At 40.8% G+C, this 22,396-nt stretch overlaps 3 protein-coding genes across 11 annotated transcripts in view; 1 reads left to right on the top strand and 2 right to left on the bottom strand.

The window, feature by feature from the left end:
* Nucleotides 1-761, bottom strand: part of p4ha2 (procollagen-proline, 2-oxoglutarate 4-dioxygenase (proline 4-hydroxylase), alpha polypeptide 2) — a 39,915-nt gene extending 39,154 nt beyond the window's left edge. For all 6 annotated transcript variants that reach the window (XR_004568121.1, XR_004568122.1, XR_004568123.1 and 3 more), the window contains exon 1: nucleotides 614-761. The gene's annotated coding sequence lies outside the window, so the exon portion shown is untranslated. The remainder of the gene's footprint in view (nucleotides 1-613) is intronic.
* Nucleotides 143-11,403, top strand: LOC117540120 (15-hydroxyprostaglandin dehydrogenase [NAD(+)]-like). Of its 4 annotated transcripts, none has more exons than XM_034206633.1 (8): nucleotides 143-244; nucleotides 7,580-7,719; nucleotides 7,883-8,006; nucleotides 8,127-8,233; nucleotides 8,361-8,457; nucleotides 9,369-9,445; nucleotides 9,566-9,714; nucleotides 10,251-11,403. In XM_034206633.1, exons 2-8 carry the CDS (start codon nucleotides 7,627-7,629, stop codon nucleotides 10,366-10,368), a joined length of 765 nt encoding a protein of 254 aa, XP_034062524.1. In that variant the 5' UTR covers nucleotides 143-244; nucleotides 7,580-7,626; the 3' UTR covers nucleotides 10,369-11,403. The 4 variants fall into 4 exon arrangements, 3 of the variants coding, with proteins under 3 accessions (XP_034062524.1, XP_034062525.1, XP_034062526.1); XR_004568124.1 differs by lacking the exon at nucleotides 143-244 and having other exon boundaries at nucleotides 7,569-7,719; nucleotides 10,251-10,430; nucleotides 10,462-11,403; XM_034206634.1 differs by lacking the exon at nucleotides 143-244 and having other exon boundaries at nucleotides 7,569-7,719; nucleotides 9,566-9,710.
* An 853-nt stretch (nucleotides 11,404-12,256) lies between these two features.
* LOC117540182 (15-hydroxyprostaglandin dehydrogenase [NAD(+)]-like) lies at nucleotides 12,257-21,971 on the bottom strand. Its single transcript, XM_034206730.1, has 7 exons — nucleotides 21,795-21,971; nucleotides 21,299-21,422; nucleotides 15,348-15,454; nucleotides 14,817-14,913; nucleotides 14,385-14,461; nucleotides 12,889-13,046; nucleotides 12,257-12,663 (listed from the first exon to the last, which is right to left on the bottom strand). Exons 1-7 carry the CDS (start codon nucleotides 21,885-21,887, stop codon nucleotides 12,546-12,548), a joined length of 774 nt encoding a protein of 257 aa, XP_034062621.1. The 5' UTR covers nucleotides 21,888-21,971; the 3' UTR covers nucleotides 12,257-12,545.
* Nucleotides 21,972-22,396: the final 425 nt, after the last annotated feature.

Here is a 22,396-nt window from a genome sequence, read left to right as displayed (position 1 = left end):
CGAAATGTGTATTTCAGTCGAAGGCCACGCCCCCCACCTCTGTAAACCAGTTGATCGGGGAACCAGTTAATCCGGAACACCGTCCCCGTGATGTCAGATCGTTGTTTCTAGAAATCCCCGAGACTTTCAGCTCTTTCGGGTCTCATGTCTTTGCAGCCTGTGCAAAACAGCCTGGACTGTATGCTAAAAATATATCCTACTACGCCAACATTCAAAAATTCGTATAACAGTCCGCGTTAAAGAAGTGAGTAAGTATTCAACAATGTCATGTAAAGTAATTGTCTGTCACTGAGATGCTCTCCCACAAAGTTATAGCTATGTTTCGAAAAACTTTCTCCACTTGTGCAACACAGTAACATGCACCTCCCGGAGGCTTACAATGAAACCAACATGTCGGAAATAAACAGACCTCCAGAAAATAACGAGTCCTTAACCTGCTCGGTACCACACGGTTTTAAGCTTCTGGTGTTATAGGCTTCCCCTCCAAAAAGCCTGTTGGACCCAGAATTGACAACTATCACAGCATGTTCGGTAATGCGCGCTAGCTAAGCGACTCAGCCCCCTTCCAGTGATGTAAAGAAGAGCTAAGACACAATATTAAACGTGTTCTTACCTGTATTCTCTAAGGTCTTGAAGTGTAAGCTCACACTTTAGTATGTGGACGCAATCTCACTTGGTACCCAGGGGTTATGAATAGGACAGAGAGGGGTTTCAGACCGACGCTGCCACGTACAGAACCCTTCGGCGGGGGCTGACCGTACTGCCGCGAAAAGAAGCGCAGGGACATTCTTCATAATAGATTGATTACACCGAACTCAAGTGCGCCTCATACGCAGATGTTACAGAGGTGGGAGAAGTACTCAGATCTTTTACTTTAGAAAAAGTAGGAATACCCTTTTACAAGTAAAAGTCCTGCATTCAAAATGTTACTCAAGTACAAGTACGAATGTATTGTCAGCTAAATGTACTCATTTTCCAAATTGGCCCATTTCAGAATTATATATTATTGGTTTTGATTATAATTATTGAAGCATTAATTACTATTTACCTCTGAATTGTAGATTAGAAGTACAAATTAGCAAATAATTAAACTACTCAAGTAAAGCACAAGTACTTTAAAATTGTACTTAAGTAAAGTACTTGAGTAAATGTACTTAGTTACTTTACACCACTGACAAATATCTTATACTTCAACAGAACTAGTAACACCACACAGTATTATGTTAAAGGTAAAACTCCCAAATGTTATTTTAAAAATAAATAAAAGTATATAAGTTTAGGAATTCAAATGTATTTGAAGTACAACAAATAAAAGTAGCCCAACAAAAATGTATTCAATTATTTCACTGTATGACCTTAATCTCTTTCTATACCCTATAACCCATAAACTATATGGATCAAGGGTCAATAATAATGTTATCTTATTTTCATATAATACTTAATAGATTATTGGTGATTTATTGGATATATTAATAATATGAATTAATGCATTCAAAGCAACTAAAGCTGTCTAAAAAAATGACTAAAAATAGTAAATACAATATTCACCTCTGAAATAATAGTGTAGAAGAGTAGGAGTATGATTCTATAGAAATGCATTATATTTGTATTTGTTGTGTTCTGTGTGTAAAATCTGAACCTGCAAAACAGGTTGTAAACTGTAAGATAATTAGAAGAGAAAAAGTGAAATAGAAATGTCTCTCCTCAATATAGGAGTATTTAAAATGTTGTTTAAGAAAAAGTATATAAGGTGATTGAAAAAAAATCAAAATACTGTTGCTGTAGACCTGAGTCTTACTTCCAAATGTCTCGTTTATTTTCACAAGAACGCCTCTTGCAACAATCAAAGAATGGTAGTATATGGAAGACATTCAAAAGCCTTTTTGCCTTTGCATTCAATCTTTTAGGAAGTTTACGGTAATGTAATGCATGCACTTCTTCACGTTTACAATCTGGACCTGGATATCCACAGTTTGTTCTCTGGAAGTTCAGAACACCATCTGGAGAAAAAAAAACATCTGCACATGGCTTTTCGGTTATTTCCTGTTCCAGACGTTTCTGTTTTTGTTACTGCTCTCCCTGGCTCTGATAATTATGTTGCCCATTATGTGCATGCGACCAATGGGAGACATGGTACTTAATTGTTGGAGACACCGAATTAAAGCTGGCAGGATGATATAAGAGCCTTTGCTTTATTGGAGCAACATACAGTGGCAGGCTGAGGCACATCTGATTAAATACATATTATGATTGCATCATCTCTACAAGAAACAGTATATTCAAGCATTTATTTTTTTCCTTAAAATAATGGTTATTGATTATTCAAAATGTTCCATTATTTAAAAAAAAAAAGATGTATTATAAGCATATTAATGCATACTTTCAAAATGTTACTTTGGATTTTTTTTTTTAAATATATAGATTTTAAAACGTTTACTATACTGTAGGTTACTGTATAAGGTTTATATGATTCCTGACCTGAAATGTTATTCATATATTATAATGGCAAACATCTCCTGGACACTTTGAATGGAGTTTTACCAGCAGGTGTCACTGTGGGTCAGAACAAGATTATTGATCAACATTAGTTCAATCGGCACTATGGAGAAGCATTAACCTCATCTTTGTTTTAAATCCAATCTTTAAAGTACACTTAAACAAAAAATGTCCCATTTAAGGGCTTGAATGTTCTTGCTTCATCTATTCTCTTCCATATCATGACTCGTCGTTACTTGAGTCAATGCCGGGCTAATTTGCTCCCATGACACATGTAATACAGTATATACAACTATATTTAAGCAAAACGTTGTTGTGCATATCTGCAGTAGCAAGCCATCTTTCCTACAATGAAACAACGTTTTTATCCAGTGTGATGAACCTTAGTCTGAAAATGAGCGGATCTGAATTTCATGCAACAATTAGCTCTATAATAATTCCTTATCATCTTTAAAGGTGATCTTTAAGCAATAGGCCATACCAAATGCAAAAATTATAAGCTTGTTTTAGATCAAATCAACAAAACCATTGATAAAAAACAAAGCAACATCATATGGAATGCCATTTATTTATTTATTTAATTTTGGCTTAAATGGCATTCCATAGAAGACCACATTAGACCAGGTCCTGATCTAAAACCACTAGACCTACACTCATCAAATCTGGACTGGATTATCCCAGAGAGTCTAAAGATTCTTTATAACACAGTTTCAGAAAGATTTCACAAATCTGAAACTGTGTTATAAAGAATCTTTAGACTCTCTGGGATAATCCATTCCAGATTTGATGAGTGTAGGTCTAGTGGTTTTAGATCAGGACCTGGTCTAATGTGGTCTACATGTACAAAAAGCACTGAAATCTCCCTTGTTTGTATTTTCACAAATAGAATAAAGGTTTCACAAATCTGAAACTGGCAATTGGCAATTTGACTTATACAACATTTGCAAGTTATACATTTGACTCATACAATAACCCACCTTCGAGTGATGCTCTAGTTTCTTTCAGTGCTGGAATTGGGCCGGTACTCACCGGTACGCAGTACCGGCACTTCTGGTTCTGACCCATGGAGTACCGGCACTTCTTGCTCAGTACCGGCATGCTGGCGGTACTCCGGTACTCATGCACCGTGCCAGTACTCAACACTCTCCCGCCGTTCTTATTATACATCCATATATATATATACAGCCGCCCGGTACTCAGTAGATGCGTCATGAGGTGCCGAACGGACATTCTCATCGCTCTAACCGCTGGAGTTTCACAGCGGCTGTCAGCTGTTTACTCCTGTCATTCAAACAGAACGTGCTGGAGAGGGGGCGGGGCTTATCTTCTCCATGTAAATACTGTGGTGGAAACGACTATGTCAAAATTAACCTATTTGACCGTGATTTAATAGTAATACACGTTTCAAAATAATAATAATAATAATGCCGAAGTAACAACATACTGAAAACTGTTAGTAAAACCATGTTTTAATGCTTTACAATTTACATACCTAGATGCACGTGTGTTGTGTTTATGCAGTGCAACTCCCACCCAGTGGGTGGCTATGTAGAGTGATAGAACAGAGCAGGCACGCCCCCGAGAGAAGGAAAGCAAGTCACGTCACAAATTAGCATTTCTAAAATGTTAGCGTGGATTAATAAAAGTGCAAAAAGACAGCGGTTGTCGCCGGAAGAAACTTCAAATACAGAGAATGCTGTGCCTGTGTTGGAAATTGTGTCTGATGGGGAGCTTTCTTTGGTTGATCCTCCTGCTCCAAGTTCTAGTGCATTAGCATTAGCACTAGCTCCGCCGCCTCCTCCAGAGCCTCTTACGTTAGCTGCTGCTGGCGCAACTGCCACCACCAACACCGGGCAAAGCGATGCACCTGACTGCTGGACAACGGACCAGGTGCAATATTTTTGCAAGACCAATGCATTGCTCCTTCTTAAAGATAAGAAGCTAGGATGTCGGATATGCAGAGATGTCAAATCTTTGGGAATACACACTGGACAAGGACTGAAACTGTCAACTGAATGGGGTGAGTGTGCAGTGTCTCATTTCGGTGTTGACAAGGGCAAACAACAAGCTAGCCTGAGAAAAAAAATCAAAGAACATAAAGAATCACAAGCCCATGTAAAAGCTGCTGACATCCTTACATCTGCTTCACGTGAAACTATTCAACATCAAGTGCAGCCTATGCATCAATCTGAATTAGACACCACTATCAGAGTTTTTCGAACGGCATATAAAATTGGCAAACATAGCCGGCCATTCACAGACATGCCAATTGATTTGAATGTACATAAACTGAATGGGCTGAACGTGGGCAGGGTTTTGCACTCCAATAAAACCTGTGGCGAAATCATCGACCACATAGCTCATGAGCTGAAGAAAAAAATGGCAAAAGACATTACAGAAAACCAAAGAAAACTCTGTGTTTTGGTCGATGAATCTACCACTATTAGTGGTAAAACGGTGCTTGTTGTGTGTCTACGCTCAGCATTAGCTGATGCTGAGCCCGAAACGTTTTTTTGGGAGCTGATCGAGTTGGATGGAACAACGGCTGATGACATCACAAAGGCGTTAATGGAGTGTCTTGGAAGAGATTTTAACGAGGACTTTTTAGGTCAGTGTTTCGTTTCTTTTGCATGTGATGGGGCTTCAGTCATGCTAGGGAAGAGAACAGGCGTTGCTACCCAGTTGTGTAGTAAATTCCCAAGCCTGTTTGTGTGGCACTGCTCCAATCATCGTCTAGAGCTGGCAGTTGGGGATGTGGTCAAGGAGGTCTCAGGGCTCAATCATTTCCAGATCTTTTTTGACAAACTCTATTCCTTGTTCCATGCCTCCCCCAAAAATCAGAGGCAGTTAGCGCAGTGTGCGCAAGCAGTCGGACAGCGTCTCCTGGTGATAGGGCGTGTTTTGTCCATCCGCTGGGTGGCTTCAAGTGAAAGGAGCGTCAGAGCAGTCTGGGAAAACTACCGAGTGCTTCATGATCACTTCACAAATGCTGCAAACGACACGGGCAGGGATTCCAGAGACAGAGCAAAGTACAAGGGCCTGGATGATGTGCTCACATCTGCAACGTTTGTCAGCAATCTGGGACTGATGTACGATGCGCTCACAGAGCTCAGCGACCTCTCTCGGCAACTCCAAAAAAGAGAGATGACACTGCCTACAGCAGATAGGCTCTTAACTCGAGAAATACGAGTTTTTGAATCCATGGTCACCATGCCTGGCCCACACATGACTACAGTTCATACAGCTCTAGCTGAGAAGTCCTTCAAGGGTGTTGCCCTGCGTGAGAATGGCAGGCTTGTACAGATTCATGCAGGTCAGTTTTTCCGCAGTATGGTAGAGAATCTGAGACACAGAATGACTTCCACAACCGCCTCTCATGTCAGCACAAGAGAAATCCCATTACATGGCCGGGAGGCCCGGGACAATCAGCTAATCCAGGACATGAAAGTTATCCATCCTGGAAGTTGGCCTGAAGAGGAGTTAGACGTACAGTATGGGGACGTAGAGGTGCTACGTTTGTGCGAAGTGCTGAATGTGGACAGGAGAGAGACTGTTCAGGGCTTTCGCGAATACAAGGAAACCAGGGCATCCCGTACACCTGCTGCCATGGAGCCTCTACTGAAAGCAGTCCGAACCATCGCTGTCTCCACTAGTGAGTGGGAGCGGGCATTCAGCTGCATGAACGATATCCTTACTGCAAAAAGGAATGCTCTCTCTGTCAGCCGACTGTCCAGCCTGGTTTTCATTAAATGTAATGGACCATCACTAGGACAGTTCAATCCGGAACAGTATGTGAGGTCCTGGCTGGCAAAGGGACGGAGAAGTGCTGATGAAAGAGCCTGTCCAGCTCCAGCCCCTGATACTGATGTCCCCAAGGCCTTCTGGAGCCTTTTCTAACAATGTGAAGTATATTGCAAAGCAGCTCACCCAGTGAGAAGACTTTTGGCATAATGTGCCGATTTGTACAGATCCTGGAGATAGAAGGACTTCAGACCAACCAGGGAGTTATCTGATCAGCTTGGTGTTCAATGTAACTCTTTACCATGGCTCAGACTTTGTTACTTGCAGTTACAGTTTCTCATTTTAGATTGTGCAAATTTTGCATTTGTTTTTACATGTTCTTTGTTCATGCTCTTTATCATTTTTCTGAGTTGGAAAGTTAGATTGCATCATAGTTTACTTTATACATATTTGTATTCTTCAGTGGTGAAGTATATTGCAAAGCAGCTCAGCCATGTGAGAAGACTTTTGGCACTTTTTCGTTTTTCGTTTTCTGAGTTGGAAAGTTAGATTGCATTCAAAATGTACAGAAATACTTAATTTTGTTAAAGCTTTTTATAAAAAATGCTTCTGACCAGAGCTTTGTTTCCTTGTCATTAATGTTGAACACCACCAGAGGGGCTCTCACCTGAAAGGTCTCTGCTTCATGTGTCTTCAGCAGAAGATCTAGACTTTGATTGCTATATTTTCAGTTAATATTGACCTTACTGAGCTTTAGCCATATCCGCTGCCTATCATAAAAAATGTTAAGTACAGTGAACCTTTCTAAAATATACAGTAGTAAAGAGACAAACCCACCAGCATTGTAGTAGCCAAATTCTTGTTTGTGGGCTGTATATATAAAATTGACTTGAAAAAGTTGCTGATTTTAGAGTACTGGCACCTTTTTCATTCCAATTCAAGCACTGGTTTCTTTATGTTTTAGTTTGTTTCCCCTCTTGCTTGCTCCGGACTGAAACTGTCTTTTCACCGACATCTCTTCACCTGCACTAGTGGCCGTATCAAAGCCGTGATTGGTCAGATGTCGATTCATTGCAACGGTGTCGGGTTACAGACGTGCTCCCCTTGTCACTTCTCACTCTCGCGGGAGGGGGGGGGAGGGGGGGGAGAACTGAGCGGAGAACTGCGCACAGCAGCTGAGGCCCTCTGGGCGGGGCCCCCTGCGCAAGGCGGGGCCCCATGCAGCCTGCGTTATTGGCCTGTAGGGTGGGGCGGCCCTGAGTAGGTTACACCTCCTCCCTATTTAAAGCAGAATACCATCTCAACTCACTATTTTCTCATCATTTGATCCATCCCTTTCCAGTGGATCATACGGCTGACCACCTCCTCCCTTCTGATTGAACACCTGAAATGGCGTTAAATGGTAAAATTGCCGTAGTGACCGGAGCAGCCCAGGGGATAGGAAAAGCAATAACAGAGTTACTCCTGCAAAACGGGGCTGAGGTAAAGTTACTTTTTAAATAGAACAGTTGTTTCTACGTATGGCCATTATAGCATAAAAGACAATGAATGAAGGTTGATCGGTGCTGCATTTATTATGTAAAAAAAAAAAACCGGCAGCCATTAAAAGCACAATTGTATATCTGTTGTCTTTTCACTCGTTCAGGTTGCCCTCTTGGATACGAATAAAACTAAAGGGGAGAGTTTGAAGGAAGCCCTGGACCAACTGTATGGAGAACAGAGTACTCTCTTTCTACACTGCAATGTTGAATCAGAAGAGGAAATCAAAGGTAACACACACTCACTTGTTGGAGTTGAACATGTTGGCACTGGAAAACATGGCTGCTAGTGTTCAAACTTGGCTGCAAAATTATTCGTTAACAAGTAATTGCTTTATTTTCTGCTTCAAGCTGCCTTTCAAAAAACTCTAGCAAAATTTGGCAGAATAGACATCCTGTGCAACAACGCTGGCATCTTGAATGAAGTAGAGTGGGAGAAAACTATCTCCATAAACCTCGTAAGAACTTGTATTTATATTTACCACCTACAATAAAACTTTTCAAAGGTTAACATGTCCTTACCTGACTGAACTCTTCAGTTTAACATTACCCCGTGTGCACTGCAATAAATGTTTTATTATGCAGGTGGCTGTTGTCAGGTGTACCTACCTGGCTCTGGAGCACATGAACAAGATGACTGGAGGTCAGGGAGGGGTCATCGTCAACATGGCATCCATGGCAGGTATGACCCACAATGCATTATAATGTGGGGTTTGTAGGATATCAATCAATCAAAGGCACAGAAATGCAGTGCAAGTAGATTTACTCAAGTACTGTACCCAAGTAAATGTGTTGCTACTTTGCACTTTTACCCTACTACCAAAGGTAAATCATTGTAATACCTTCACAGATTTGGATTAATGTGATATATAATCAACATTTTAAAAAACTAATAATAACCAGTTGTACATTCACCAGCTTTGATAAACACATTAATGCATCAATATTTATAATCAAAACATATATGTTATTCTGAAATGAGTACTTTTACTTTTGAGTATATTTTGATGCCAATACTTTTCAACTTTTATAATAGAAACATTTTGAATGCATGTCATGATCCTGGTTTTAGGTTGTTTCCTGTTTTATTTTCAAATGTATTTTCTGTGATTGTATGATTGTGTACACCTGCTGCCCCTTTGTTTCACCTGTTCTCTCCAGCTGTTCTTTTCTCTGTGATTAGTCTTAATTATAAATGCCTATCTTCCCCGTTGTTCTTTGTCAGTTCCTGTCTGGTTTTCCCGAGGTCCTGCCTGTGTTTCTGTTCTTGTTTCTGGTGCCCCTCGGTCTGTACTTGTTCAATTTTCTTCAAAAATCTCGCTTTTTGTTTACTTCCCTCCTCTTTGACTGTGTTTGCGTTCAATCTCTTGTTAAAACCTTGACAAGAAAACATTAACATTTTAAATTAAAACCTGGTAACACTGTAACTGGTGAAAACGTTCATCTTTGTCCCACTTCTGACATTAATTAATCAAACAGTAAAGTACTGTATGAAAACAAAAGTATGTTAAATGATAACCCACATCTTTCAGGTATAATACCTCTAAAAGCTGTCCCTCTTTTTGTTTGACTTTTATCACCCACATCCTGCAGGTCTGAGTCCTGCAAAAAACTGTCCTGTCTATACAGCCACTAAACATGGAGTGGTCGGCTTCACTCGAGCCATGGCTGTAAGGTTTTTTACTATATATTTTATTTATAAAGAAAAGGACATCATGACTTTTAATTCCCAGTATGCTATACATTGTGCCTCTGAGCATTTAAGGCCTCATTATGTGTTTATCTTTTAGGCTGCCTCTACTGCCGCAGGCTACGGTGTTCGATTCAACGCTGTTTGCCCAGGTTCTGTCCAAACTGAACTCTTGACAAGCCTGTCGAACAAATTGGGACAATTTTTCCAACTGGCTGATGAATTCCAAAAATATGCAGAACAAAGCACGTGAGCTAATTTTCTTTTATTTAATCAAACCTATTTTGATTCCATATTTTTGCTGTGCATTTTGTATATTCAGTTATTATTTCCCTGTATAGAAGATATTCTTGCTAGTGACAAAGTCTACCACGTTTACTGTTCACTCTCATTACACCTGGTCAGAGCTGTATTACTCTAAGGGGCATCCTATTATGTTTACTGCTTCACAGTAAAAGCTTTCAACTGGCAAAACAGGTTGGCTTTTATTGTGAAGCAGCCTTAAGAAACGTAATGTTTTGTCATTGATATTATCCTTTGATTATAGGTTAGGGTGGTTAGGTTTCTGCCTGCATTTTCTTTTTGGCAGAGCGCTTTATTTGAGTCGTTTTAACATGTTCTTCCTTTACCTCTAAATAAGGCTTATTTTCTAAAATAAATTCAAATCAATACGTAAAATCAACACTCACACATTTGGAAACAGGACATAAAAAGATATTGTGATGTAACTGTTACAATATGGTTTTGCTTCTTCTGTTAAAATCCCTGTACCTTTTTTCTTTCAGTGTGTCTGAGGTAGCTGATTGCCTCCTCGAGCTGGTGACAGATGAGACCAAGAATGGAGAGGCCTTACAAATTATATACAATGGAAAGAAATACATGACATTTCCTGTTTTTACCTAACAGGTAACTAGGATTATACAGTCGGACCAACAAAACCAAGCCCACCAACTGAATCCTGTAATGTTTCACACTGCACTAACTGAATCCTGTAATGTTTCACACTGCACTAACTGAATCCTGTAATGTTTCACACTGCACTAACTGAATCCTGTAATGTTTCACACTGCACTAACTGAATCCTGTAATGTTTCACACTGCACTAATTTGCTTAAAAATGTTTCATCATGGTATAATAATCGCAAACATACTTCAGTCATGTGAAAAATGTAAATGTAAATGTACTGTATAGTCTACAAAAATAACAATCTGATGTTATTAATAAATGAATAAAACCTTACATAACTCTGTCTTTCAGTCATTCGCAGTCACTGAAAAATCTTCAAGAAGCAAAGATTGCTTGCTTAGGCTTTGCCTTCTGACTCTATTTGAATATTTTGCATACATAATAAAGGCAGCAAACTTAATACTGTGATTTTAAAAGAGGTTATGCCTCCTAATGCCAGTGGTAATCTGTCCGCTCATTCCTTTTGCCTTCCTGTTAATGCATGTGTGTGTATCCATCTATTACTAATGTAGTATTTTTGAAGTCTGGCAATGCTACTTTTACCACAGTAAAGGCCCTGTCACACTGTCCCGAAATTGACACCCGATGGACACACGAATATGGAATTGTGCATTTCGCACGAAGATGGCCCCGAACCACATACAAAGGCAACATTTACATTACATTTAATGAAGAGTGTATCGCCGGCCACTAGAGGGCAGCATCACTGCTGTCTCTGCCCGGATATGCCGTGCTTTGACCCGGTACTGCATAGCGGCCATGTTAGCCCACATGTTATTCATTCACTCCGCCTCGGGTTGAGACGTTCGTCCACTCACACATGTAAGACTGTTTCCACTACCGTTTAGTGTGTCTTTAATATATGTATGTGAATATATGTGTATTGTTCATGTTATACTTTATCAGCTTATCCTGCGGCATTGCTCTATTTCAGGGTGTCGTCATCTTTGTCAATAAAGTACCAAGACTGACATTGAGGAGTGTGTTTCTTCATTTAAGACATACAACTGCAATGAAAGTACCAAAAGCAATTATGTTACAGTAATATGATACTGTACTGATATCGTCAGACTTTGTTCTTTACTTTATCCGTCTTTATATGTAGAAAATATTACGTTTTCTCCGTAATGTTGTTTCCATAACAACAACAACTTCCTGTCAACTGTCCTTCAAAATAATATATTATATCCTTTTTAGTTTCACAGAACACAAATTGGGTTATTTACATAATATATTTACATGATTTTGTTGTGCAATAAAACAACCCGATGGACACACGATAAAGGAAATGTTCAAATTCGGCTGTGATCGTAGCAACATCGGGCCATTCGTGAGGGCATCTTAAGCCATCGTATGACCGCCGGTGGAGTTTCTCAGGCTCCGGCAGCAACTTAGTGAGCGGTGGCAAAATCTTTGGCATGCCAAAAAATTGCCGAAGGACCTTGCGAAGGTTCATTTTCGTGTTGAATTCGTGTGTCAATTGTGCCCTTCGTAAGGCCATCGTGAGGGCATCTTGTTATCATCGGTGCCATCGGGCATTCGCCCCGATCAGAGTGAGGGTGAATGCACCGATGATAACACGAAGATGACACGATTTGACAAGATGCCCTCACGATGCCTTACGAAGTTGCCGCTCACGAAGTTGCTGCCGGAGCCTGAGAAACTCCACCGGCGGTCATACGATGACTTAGATGCCCTCACGAATGGCCCGATGTTGCTACGATCACAGCCGAATTTGAACATTTCCTTTATCGTGTGTCCATCGAGTGTCAATTTCGGGACAGTGTGACAGGGCCTTAAAAGGACTCACTTGGGCACATGTACTGTATTGTAAGCAAAAGCAAATATTTTATTTCAGCAGTACTAGCAACATTAATGAAGGGAGAAGAAGTGGCAACAGTGGCCAGCTTAGACTTCCCATGTACATTGTCGACAATATTAAGACATTTTAAATACAAGTATTTGTCTGATGTAGTTGTAATCAAAGGCACTTGAGGCATTTTGTTTTTTTATTTTGTGCTTTCAAGAAGAGAAGCATTGCAGTTTTGATTATAAAATCCAATACTACAAAACCTGCCAATGCTGGCGTTGTGGATTTAATTGCAGGGATTTTCTAACTGAAAGATGGAAAAGTCATGTATTGTTTTCCTTTAGGGATCAACAATAAGGCATCTCCATTCTTCGTCTCGTCTTTCACCAGCTCCAGTACGCACTCTGCTACCTCAGACGTACTGAAATAAAAAGGGTACAGTGATTTTAATGAATACGCCTGTATCCAGTATCACACATGTTCAAAAGAATGTAAAGTCATAGAGGAGTCTAAAGATAATGGAATTATTTTCATGCTTTATGGAAATGTATGTGGTAGTAGGCTACCTAAGGTTATGCATTGTTGAATAAAATTGATATTTTTTGTGAGCCTTAGTACAATCATTAACAACACAAGCAAGACTCACTTTAATATCCCAAACTTGTCTTCAATCTTTTTGGCTGCATCAGCCAGGTGGGAGAATTGACCAAGATTGGATGGAGTATTGACGAAGAGGTCAGTTTGGACAACACTTGGGCAAAGAACATTGAACCGTATGCCATAACCTGAAGCGGTAGAGGCAGCCTAGGAAAAAACCCACATACACATTATTTAGATTCAACTTCCAGAAGCACAATGTTCAAGACATTAAAAGGACAAGGTGTCTCATTCAGGAAAAGCAATTCAATTATTCTCGCAAAAAAAAAACCTGTACAATGTCAAAGCATTTCATATAATTTGCATTGATTCCCACACCTATGTGGGCACAACACTATCTCTGTACATGCACTTAAAGGTCCCATGTCATGCTTTTCCGGTTATTACCCGTTCCCTTGTGTGTTATGTAAACGGTATGCAAAGTCACAAACCCTCAAAGTACACCCTGTAGCGAGTAAAACTCTAACACAGAAAAGACGTGTCTATGCTGCCCCAGAACGGAGAACGCCTCGTTGGAGATGTTTCTTTTTCCATTGTTTTCTTCCGGGAACCAAGTGACGTAACGACGACCAAATGGACCAATCCGTGGAGCTCCTCACACACACATACTCTCTCGGCGGCAAAACTGTGATGCGCTGGGGGGGGGGGGTGCTAGTGGAGCCATGACATGGGACCTTTAAAAAACACTTTAATTGACTTATTGTACACAGGTATTTACTTCAGCTGTGTCTCATGTCTCTGCCAACACTGCAATGGGCATTTTGACTGGATAGTGTTGTCTTAAATATCACAAAGCAGCTGGAAGTGAATATTGTAGCTGTTAGCTAGCTAGCTAGCTGACAACATTATCGTTGATGGTACATTGCAGACTGCTAAATTAACCCAATACAATTAACAGCGGCTTCCTTTCAACAACACTGATGTTGCATGTTTATTAAATGTTAAATAACCACACTTGTAACCTGTATTTGTATAGAGCAGTGTTTCTCAAACTTTTTCATACCAAGGACCACTTAACCAATAAAAAAACACTAGCGGACCACCTTACTTCACAAATATAAAAAAACACATCGTTTTTCTAGAACAGATTACAAATCGCCTGAAAATGGTACAAACAAGTGGCAACATGTGTGATGAAGGTGTTGCGCTGGGCTATATCATGCAATCGAAACTTAACATCGCTCCATTACGGAGATATTCCCGCGAGAGTGCGGAAAACTGAAATGTATTTATTTATTCCAAATGTGACATTTTACCAATAGGCCTATACTCACAGACCACTAGGGTCCGCGGACCACACTTTGCTATGCCCCGCAACCTTTGTTAAATAGCCAAAATGGCGACCGATGGCAAACTTTTTGAGAGTTCATAGTACACTGCATTTTGCACTTTTGTCATCAATAAAAGCAAGTGTTAATACAAAAGTACACCTATGAGACATGTTTAATTATTTTTTGGACATTTCTTCTCGAAAACCATCCTTACCGCCATGGCTCGAGTGAAGCCGACCACTCCGTGCTTGGTGGCAGTGTAGACAGGACAGCTTGGTAGAGATCCCAGACCTGCAGGATGGGGGTGATATCATTCAGACAAAAAGTGTTCTTAAAGATTTTACAACAGGTAAGTAAATGATATACATTTGGTCATTTTGTGGGTGAAGTGTTCTTTAAAATGATGAGTTCTTTATAAACTTTTTGGCTGCAATGAATGTAGCTTTTCCATATACCGTCCTTTTTCTGCAGGCTTAATTCTTTGTGAAACATATATTATTTGTATGTTATGCAAGATATATCATCTCTGTTCTTTTCTACCCGACTCGTTTCTGCAAATTATGAGAATTTAAACAAAGTCAAAAGCAGTTTATAATAATAAATAATAATTTCTTGTAACAAAGACACTTTTTTGTCTGGTCTTTACCTGCCAAAGATGCAACATTGACGATGACCCCGCCACGACCTCCACTCAACTTGCTTATGTGCTCCAGAGCCAGGTAACTCACCCTGATAACACCCATCTAAAACATAGAATAGTTACTGTTGATTTTGGTGTAAACAGCTGTGATTTGTTTCTTTATGTCTATGAATACTTTGTTGTGTACTACATATTGTGAAATAAAAAACAGAAAACTGAACTAAATTAAGATTAAAAAGAAAGAAAAATGTTGTGTGCAGTGGTGCAAATAGTCATTCATGAAACACTGCAATTGTATGTGTTGTGGTCAGGGGCGCCGTAAGGGGGTGAAAAGTTAGGACGATTCTAAGGGCCCGTGACTGACAGGGGCCCAAACAATTTTAGAACTTTAAGGAAAAAAAGTGTAAGTAACCAATGTGATTATCTTTTCATGGGGCCCAAAATCCCTGACGGCGCCCCTGGTTGTGGTGTAATTTACGGGTACAAGAAATTGACATAATAGCAGCCAGGTGCAGTGTGCTTCTCTCTACTTCTTACGAGGTTTACAGCGACAGTTTTCTCCCACATTTCCTCATTCAACAGGCCAGCGTTGTTGCAAACGATGTCTATCCCACCAAAGGCTTCTGCAGTTTTCTGTAAGGCAGCTAAAGAGCAGAAACAAGTTATTTGTTCACTTTTAATTTCATAACCAGGTGGAACTTGTCCTCTCATTTGGCCACATTGTACATTTCTTCGGGTCCAACAGAGAGGCAGCAGCTGCGGGACAGTAGCCTGCATACTAGCCTGCCCTGCCCTGAAGAAGAAATGATCAAGATCATAATGGATATTCAAAAACAAAAAACGACTGGATATTTAATTTTCGTTTTTTAAAAATTGAAAAACTAAAATTGAAATACGACCCGGTCAGTAACAAACCACTATCTGAGGATAATACAAGCAACCATACAACTCCCTTTATCTAGAGAACCATTGAAGCCCATGAAGAAGTTATCCTTCCACAAATCTTTTCATCTGCTTTAATAATAATGAAGTTGCCACGTGTTTTCAAATTCAATTTAAGGCACTATCTGTGCAGAACATTACAAATATTCTTCATTTGCAGTATTTTATTTTAAAAGTGTTCAGAAAGACTGCATCAATGATATGCTATATATCTATATATCTATATAATATCAATGTTCCCATTTTCCCCCCTCAAACTGTGGGTTTTCTCTGGAAGTTTTTCCTTGTACGATGTGAGGGTCTAAGGACAGAGGGTGTCGTTTTTCTCATACTGATATTCTGAACAATCTGTGTTGTTGTATTTGCTGTAAAGTGTCTCTACTGTAGGCTAATTTTATTATATGTACAGCACTTTGGCTCGACCAAAAATCGTTTATAAATTTGCTATATAAATAAAACTTGATTTGATTTGATTTGATGTTGTTATTAACTTCAATCAAAGTCAATTTAAATAGCGGGCAAGACTTTCCAAGGTGTAAAAATGCTGCTGCCGGAGTACTGACTGGAAGTATTGCTGATATCATGTCTACCATCCTCTTAAAATACTCTGTCCAACAATATCAGTCTCAGGAAGAAAGGTTTTTTTAACGCTTATTAAAAGAAAAACATGCATTCTTGTACTCATGAGGGGACATTGACAGAGGATTACTGGAAAAGTACACAGTACGTACTTCATAGTACTTGTGGGGGTAGTTTCAGTAGTACTGAGTCCAACAGGATCAATCTCATGAAGAACTAATGGCAACAACAAATAATTCCCTCATCAAATTTAGCAGAAGTGGCTTGATGTTGTTCTCAGCAGGGGACTTTGAGTATTTCTCAAAAAGTAGACAGTAAAATTACTTCAATGTATTGTTAGTAGTAGGCTAACTAATACAAAGTCAAACAGTATCAATTTCATTAAGAACTAAAGGTAAAATTATCTTTTTATCACTCATCAAAGATAGCAGATAAACATGCATTATGTACTATGGAGGGGACTTTGACAGAGGATTACTCAAAATGTGTGTGTATGTTCTTTTAAGGTTTTCCCTTTGGTCTATCAACTGGGATTGAGGACACCTGGCGGCTGGAGCTAGCCGGATAAAGGACCGGGCCGGATCTCGCTCTCTCTCTGGCAGGAGGACGCAACGCGAAGAGCAGCCACGACCAGCTGACCTCTTGTTTCGTAGTTTGTTTCGCCTGTTTGTGTCCTTCGGCAGCAGTGAATAAACTCTTGTTTCCTATTCACGCCCTCGTTTTCTGTCGCGCGTTTGTTGTGGCTGAGAGCCAAGCCATGACAGCTGGGGGCTCGTCCACTTCTTTTTAATTTTGATACAGCAACGGATAGGTGAGATTTGTGTGGGTTGGTTGGTGCGTTGCATGTGGAGCAGTGCGGAACGGTGCGGAGTTTTCCCTGGCAGGTTAAGCGGCGGTTCCCTTGGGATCGTTGAGCGGGGTGTGTAGTGTTGCGGAGAAAGTGGTTGAAGCCTTGGCTTGGGAGCATGGCCGTGGTCTCAGTAGTGTTGCTAGTTTGCTAGTCGCTTTGCTGGATTAGCGGTCTACTCTCCAATGCATAAATACCCACCACAAGTAACTGCATGAAGACTAGGGAGGAGATTAGTCAGTGGGATGGTGAGTTAGTGGGGAAACTCCAATCAAAAAATTAGTGTTCCACTTTGGACGCATAATAAACGTGGTGGTATCTGTCCGGTTGGTTTTTGTTTTTGTTCTCTTCTTTCGGTTTAAAGGTCCGGTGTTGTGTTCCGGTGAGGGGTAAATTAAGATGGCTGACGTAGAGGCATTTATTGAAGCTCCGTCTCAGGAGTCTCTTGCCACTTTCTCAAGAGAGCAGCTGCTCTTAATTGCTGATAATTTCTCTGTCTATTGTCGGTGATAGAAGGGTGAAAGACAACATAAAAGACTCTATAGTGTCGACATTAAGTGAGACAGGAGTGTTTGCTGCAAAGGAAGAGGGGGTTTTGTTAAAACCTCTTTTTCAGGCTAGTTCACTGTCCTTTGAGCAGCAGAAGGAGATGTTATTGTTGCAGCTGAGTCATGACAAAATGAGGTATGAGATGGAGTGTGAAAAGGAAATTGCAGTGGAGCGGATGCGGCAGGAGACTGAGAGAGCCAAACTGGATATGGAAGGACAACGTCTTTCTATGGTCAGAGATGGTGCAGTGTTGGGTGAGTGGCACGGTGAACAGGTGCCCAGGTCTCCTCATCGGTTCGATGCTAACAACTTGCGCTTGTTACCGCAATTTAATTAAAGTGATCCTGACACTTTTTTTTTGCTTTTTGAACGTGTAGCTATAGGGCTAGAGATTGGCCTGATGCGGACTGCGCTCTGATGCTTCAGTGTGTTCTCACAGGGAGAGCGCAGTCAGCATATTCCTCCTTATGTCTTGAGGATAGCTCTAGCTATAGTAAAATAAAATCGGCGGTGCTTAGAGCATATGAACTGGTGCCAGAGGCCTATCGACAGCGTTTTAGGTCCTTTGAGCAAAAATAAGATCAAACATATGTGGAGATGGCGAGGGATTTGTCTGTTCATTTTAAGCGTTGGTTAACTGCTCTTGACGTCACTACTTTTGACGATTTGTGTGAGCTCATGACTTTGGAACAGTTCAAAAATATTCTTCCAGACAAGATTGCTGCTTACATAACAGAACACAGGGTCACTTCTGCGGCTGAAGCTGCTGTGGCAGCTGATGAGTTTGTGTTGCTTCATAAGAGCAGGTTCGGAGGGCGATCTGGGGCCCTGGCTGTTTTTGAGGGAAGTAGAAAGGTTGGTTCATTTGGGATGGAGCCAAGGAACTTGGGTTTGGTCAAATCTGAGGGGGATAATAATGATATTTGCCACTACTGTCGCGAAAAAGGCCATTGGAAGGCAGACTGTCCTGCGCTTAGAGCAAAATCTGAGGGAGGAAGATATTTTGTTGGGCCTGTTGCGTTGGCTGCTCCTGTGGAAAGCAGCGGTGTTGCCGATGTGCTTACATCCCACTTAGGTGGATCTGAGGTTTTGGCCTCTTATGCTCCATTTATACGAGCCGGCTTGGTGTCATTGGTAGGTAGTAATGTCAGAGTTCCAATCAAAATCTTGCGAAACACAGGGGCTTTTGACTCCTATATTGTTGACTCTGTTTTGCCTCTGTTTTATGAAAGTGACACTGGTGACACCCTTCTGAGTAGGGAACTGGGATTAAAAGTTCTTCCTATTCCTGTTCATAGGATGTATATTGACTGTGGTCTTGTTAAGGGTGAGGTGGCTGTTGGTGTACGTCCAGCTTTGCCAATCGAGGGGATACAGTTCATCCTGGGCAACGGTTTGGCAGGTAGCAGAGTCTGGACTGATGTTCCCCCTGTGCTTTTAGTGACTGGCGCTCCGATTGAGTCAAGGTCTGAGGAGAGCGCTACAGTGTTGGCAGACGTCACGCCCTCTGGTGTGATCACTTGTGCTATGGACAAAAACATGTTTAGAAAACAGAAGACCAAGCATTGTCCCACTAGTCAAAGTGGTCGTGGTGGGGTTGATGGTGGTCGTGGTGGCGGCAGCGTTGATGGTGGTCGTCGTGGCGGCGGCAACAGGGGTCGAGGAAGAGGCAAGGAAATGTCCTGCTATCGGTGTGGAGACCAAGGACACATGGCTCGTGACTGTGGGCATGCCAACGACCGGAAGTGCTATTCCTGCGGTGGGCTTGGTCACATCCAGAGACGTTGCAGTAGGGTGAAATGTTACAGGTGTGGCGACATTGGCCACGTGGTGGTGCATTGCAGTAAAGCCAGTGAAACTAACTGCTACAACTGAGGAAGCATGGGCCGTGACGGTAATGTATTGTCTGTCATACTGTTTAATAAATCGTTCTCGCTCTGCCCATCCTTTTTAAAGTGTGCTTCTCAGGTTGCTTACCTGTGTTGCTAAAGATGTGGCTGGGTGTGGGAGGAGCGGCTGGCAGTGTGAGGGTTGTATGTTGCAATTGTTGGTTTTGTTGGAAGTGGGGTGACTTATGTCTAGTATTTTTGTTGTTCATTACTGGTGTTCTTTTTGTTTTGTCAGGGTTGGTGTGCCGGTGGTCCTGGGGACACCGACTTTAAGGGGGGGGGTGTGACGACCCCTGCCTTGTTATCTCTGGTGTGTGTATGTTCCTTTAAGGTTTTCCCTTTGGTCTATCAGCTGGGATTGAGGACACCTGGCGGCTGGAGCTAGCCGGATAAAGGACCGGGCCGGATCTCGCTCTCTCTCTGGCAGGAGGACGCAGCGCGAAGAGCAGCCACGACCAGCTGACCTCTTGTTTCGTAGTTTGTTTCGCCTGTTTGTGTCCTTCAGCAGCAGTGAATAAACTCTTCTTTCCTATTCACGCCCTCGTTTTCTGTCGCGCGTTTGTTGTGGCTGAGAGCCAAACCATGACAATCACTCATTGAATATAGCAGGGGAAAAAATGAAGAGCAGCTGATTTGAAAAAACAAACTGGAGAGACTGCTGAGGTGACCAGGTGCCAGAAAGCCACAAGTGAGACAGAGCTCTGTCCCACTTGTGGCACAAACATACCACAAGTTTTTTACCACAAGTTCTTAATAACACCGACACTGTTCCACTACTAGTTTGACTGCTACCAGAAATGAAATTAATTACTTTTACTGTGTACTTTTTGAGTAATCCTCTGTCAAAGTCCCCTCCAGCCTACACCGGCTGAGAAAATATAAGGGTGTGTGCGTAGATCCGCACATTGGTCCATTTGGACCAATTGCGCGTTACGTATGACCAGGAAGAAAGAAATGGAAAAATAAATCTCCAACGAGGCGTTCTGGGGCAGCATAGACAGGTATTTTCTGTGTTAGAGTTTTACTCGCTACAGGGTTTACTTTGAGGGTTTGTGACTTTGCAGACCGTTTACATGCAGAAAAAGCTACATAACACACAAGGGGATGGGTAATAACCGGAAAAGCATGTCACGGGATCCTTAAATTTAAAACAAGGTCCATGATACCGCTGCTTCGGGATTTTGACATTTATTTCAGTTGTCCCCCCCTGTTCAGATAGTACTGATAACTACATTATTTGGGGGTTTTTAGACCGTTGAAAACACATTTTATAGACCAAATATTTACTTGAGAAAAGGTTGTTAATAATTTGTTGCATGAAATAAAAATGAATAACTATAATTATAAAGTTATAATATATAGCTATTATGGAATAATTGATGCCATTTTCAAAAGTCGAGTTACACTTTTTTTGTCATATACACTAGAAATGTGAAACAAAGAATCAACATACTGATGGGGTATAACAATGTATATTCTACTAAATACATGTACATAAATGAACATAACATCTAAACATTCCACTTTGTGTGATTTTAGCAATATTTTAACACAAAGCAGGTTTCTGGTGTGTTTGATTAGCTTCATGGTGTCTAGGTTTGTTTACAACATTCCAGCTGCTGTTCCCTTTTAAGTACCTCCCCTATTTCCATACTGTGTGTGTGTGTGTGTTTGCCTGCTACCTTTGATCTGCTCTTCTGATTCCACGTTACAGTTCAGGAACACAGTTCTCTCTTGCCCATATTGTTTTTCGAGGACCTTGATTAAACTCTTTCCAGCTGTTTCATTCACATCCAAGAGGGCAACCTGAAAGACATAGGATTAACACATAGCTAAAAAGTTCTAGGAATAAATCCTTCCTTAAAAATGTTCAGTTTTTGTTGAACTGGTTTCCTCTTGATTCAACTTTATGATGATTTTGGAGGCTCTCTTGCCTTTGCTCCTGAATTTATCCCCATATGTCAATAAAGATAAGGCACGTTGCAGTGCTCAATTATAAAAAACGTTCATTTATGAAACTGATTTACTTTTAAAAGCAGGTTGAAATATGACTATAATATCTGCAGAACATTTAAATATTAAGAATGTACCTTTTAGTTGTCACCACTTAATTCATAGGCCTACATAGAACATCCATGCAGTTACCTTCAATTAGATCTCACACAATTAAAGCTTTACCTTGGCACCGTTTTCCAGGAGTATCTTCGTTATTGCTTTTCCTATTCCCATCGCTGCTCCAGTCACTACTGCGATTTTACCGTTTACTGCCATCTCAGCTGCTCAGTCAGAAACCAGGATTTTCTCAGCTGAAGGATCCCTGAAACAAGACAAAGTGAGGAAACGAAAAAGGCTGGTATTTAAGATGACACCGCCCCTCATCAATGGGACATACCCATCATGTCGAAACATGATGAGGAAATGTGGATTACTATGTTAAAACTCTATTCAGGTTTTACTTTAAATCGATAGAAAAATATGTTTCACCATTAAGGGAAAATCTTAGAAAAGTGGAACAAATGCTGTGCTTTCCATTGAGTATAAACTTGTTGTTGATGTTGCCTCCTGAGAGCTCTGGTGATGATGAAATCATCTTAAATAAAACCAGACCTTTCAGGAAGCATCTGCGTAAAAGATCAACAAACAGGTACGATAATACATGTTCCGTCTATAATCTTACACAAATACAAACCAATGCAAGTCAATTTAGTCTTTTAACTCTTACGACTCCTACCACTTGGTGAGTTGTGCTGTTGTTTAAGAGATATAACGCACATTTCCGT

The sequence above is a fragment of the Gymnodraco acuticeps genome, unplaced genomic scaffold (genome assembly GCF_902827175.1).
Source record: "Gymnodraco acuticeps unplaced genomic scaffold, fGymAcu1.1, whole genome shotgun sequence".
In the NCBI taxonomy this organism is placed as follows: domain Eukaryota; kingdom Metazoa; phylum Chordata; class Actinopteri; order Perciformes; family Bathydraconidae; genus Gymnodraco; species Gymnodraco acuticeps.
This window is presented reverse-complemented; position numbering and strand designations above follow the sequence as displayed.